The sequence below is a fragment of the Agrilus planipennis genome, unplaced genomic scaffold (genome assembly GCF_000699045.2).
Source record: "Agrilus planipennis isolate EAB-ADULT unplaced genomic scaffold, Apla_2.0 scaffold1040, whole genome shotgun sequence".
Taxonomy (NCBI): domain Eukaryota; kingdom Metazoa; phylum Arthropoda; class Insecta; order Coleoptera; family Buprestidae; genus Agrilus; species Agrilus planipennis.
Window position 1 is genome coordinate 4,608 of NW_020439796.1, and position 2,314 is coordinate 6,921.

The 2,314-nt window shown below is 27.8% G+C and overlaps 1 protein-coding gene across 1 annotated transcript; it reads left to right on the top strand.

The window, feature by feature from the left end:
- The first annotated feature begins 733 nt into the window (after positions 1 to 733).
- LOC108743669 (ATP-binding cassette sub-family G member 1-like) lies at positions 734 to 1,942 on the top strand. Its single transcript, XM_025979491.1, has 3 exons — positions 734 to 1,003; positions 1,067 to 1,171; positions 1,770 to 1,942. The coding sequence occupies exons 1-3, from the start codon at positions 877 to 879 to the stop codon at positions 1,925 to 1,927; spliced, it is 390 nt and encodes a 129-aa protein (XP_025835276.1). The 5' UTR covers positions 734 to 876; the 3' UTR covers positions 1,928 to 1,942.
- Positions 1,943 to 2,314: the final 372 nt, after the last annotated feature.

Consider the following 2,314-nt stretch of genomic DNA (forward strand, 5'->3'; position numbering starts at 1 on the left):
GTTTGAGACATAAAATATATGTTTAAATTGTAACCCACTGTATACACATACTTTACGGAATAGTAACCATGCACCAGGTGAAAGTTACCTAAGTGCCTGACGGCATTTTCGTGCATGAAAATGTTTCGTAAGTCCAGTAAAAACTAGGACTAGGACTACATTTTTTACCCTGTTATTTATTTTTACCTTAAAATACAGGATAAACTTGAAAACGTAAAGTAAACAAATAAACTGTTACTTAACCATTTTCAAATTTTAATAATCTTATTGCAATACTGCAGTATAATTTGATCCAATTAAATAAATTTGTAAAACTATCTTTGTTGTTTATATGTGTATATTTTTAGAGCATTTTGTTGCACTAGTGTAAAAAAATTTGTGTTGTTAATATTAATGATCACTTTTTTGCTAATTATCTAGTAAAATAAATTATAATAATTGCTCCTAAAAATTTTAATTACAAGAATCTCATATGATAAATGAATTTTTCACACCTGAATAGATTAAGACGTCAATTAAAATAATAGACTCTTTAATGAATTAAAAATTAATACATTAATTAAAGCTGGCAATAAATGATAGAATATTAAAAAGTACAAAAGCTTGAGTAATAAAAAATATAATAATGAACATAAAAAAATGGTTTACTTTTTCTGGGCTCACACATCTCTCTTTATTTGATAATTAAAGGGCAAACGAATTGAAAACCTACTATTTTTTGCGGATCCCTTTAAAATAATCCTTAATAATCCCTTTCATTTTAGTGGTTTGGACAGCCTTTCAAGTATTCAGTGCGTATCCCTTCTTAAAAGGTTGGCACAAGAGGGTAGGACTGTAATTTGTACAATTCATCAACCATCAGCTTTAATTTTCGAAATGTTTGACCAATTGTACGCTCTCTCTCAAGGAAAATGCATATATCAAGGGTCAATTCAGCAACTCTTACCACATTTAGCAAGTTTCGGACTTTATTGTCCTTCGTACCATAATCCTGCAGATTTTTGTACGGAAACTTACCCAACTTTCGATACGTAACGAAAAACTGACATTAAAATTTATTTTTCAGTAATGGAAATTGCTGTCGGTGAACACGAAGTAGATTTGGATAAACTTTCGAGTGTGAATGATTCTGAAGAAAACCACAATAAAAAGGCCCTTATGACGATGAAAGGTCAGTCTTGTTTATTGTTTTGGCGATCAATTTGTGGTGCCTTTAATAAGTGACGATTTTTGGTGTCAAGTATTTAATTAGAATAAATTAGTATTAACTTTTATATAATCTGCTAATCTACAACAGAAAATGCAAACGAGGTCGACACCCATATAAATGCAGCCTTGGCAAATTTTTTTGACATTATTTTCTCAATAAAATGTTATCATTTTTTTTTACGATAACAATTCAGATGATGCACGAATTGGAACATCCAAACAATATCATATAAGATACAATAACAAAAATAATAATTATTAAACGTTAAGAAGCGTATGAATATTAATATTTTTTCGTTAAATTTACGATTTACGTAAATTGTTCTTGACAAAATTGTTTCGGCCTTTGTGATCATTGTCAATAGTATCCTACTATTAATGATTGCGTAGATCGAAGCAATATCGTCTAGAACACTAAATATAATTTGTAAAATTTCTCCAAATTTTTTTTCTAATTTTACTTTGATAAGTAATGTTTCACAAAAAAATAAGCTTTCGCAAAAACAGAATCAAAACAAAACGTTTTATATTTTAGTTTTTCATTTTTTTTTATTTTTTAGAAAAAGAACTACTAACCAAAGAAAATATAGATCTTAAAAAAGGAGATGCATCACCCCCTGCTTCAGATATAATGCAGTTTTTATTGTTGTATAAAAGGAATCTCTTAACAGCTAAAAGGAATTACGTAAGTAAACTAATTACAAAAGCTTTATCATAATTATTTCTTGCGGTCCATAAGTGTAATTTAAAATGTCTTTTTATTTATTTTGTGCGTATAACTCTTTCAAATTACGTTTTCTCAGTAACACTAATAATGATGGGTAGCAATTACGATGATAGGTGGGCATTATTGTTAATTAGAAAACTGCTTTAAAAAGTTTTTTATTAAAATTGCTTTTAAACTATTATGAATAAATAATTGTTGAATTTCGCATTTGATTACAATGGCTTTTTTTTTTGGGGAAGGTGACATTGCATCTAACAAAGAACGAATTGGAAAAATGAAATAATGTTACATAAGACTATTACCTTATTACAATATTATTAATTAAATTAACAGAAAATTACGTAATAGCAAAAAATATTATTCTTCGTTCACACTCAT

Excerpts from the sequence above, each read along its gene's own strand:
- LOC108743669 (XM_025979491.1), top strand. The coding sequence starts at position 877 with ATGTTTGACCAATTGTACGCTCTCTCTCAAGGAAAATGCATATATCAA. Across the intron at positions 1,004-1,066 it reads CCATAATCCTGCAGATTTTT|TAATGGAAATTGCTGTCGGT; the intron begins GTACGGAAACTT and ends TTTATTTTTCAG. Across the intron at positions 1,172-1,769 it reads GGCCCTTATGACGATGAAAG|AAAAAGAACTACTAACCAAA; the intron begins GTCAGTCTTGTT and ends TTTATTTTTTAG.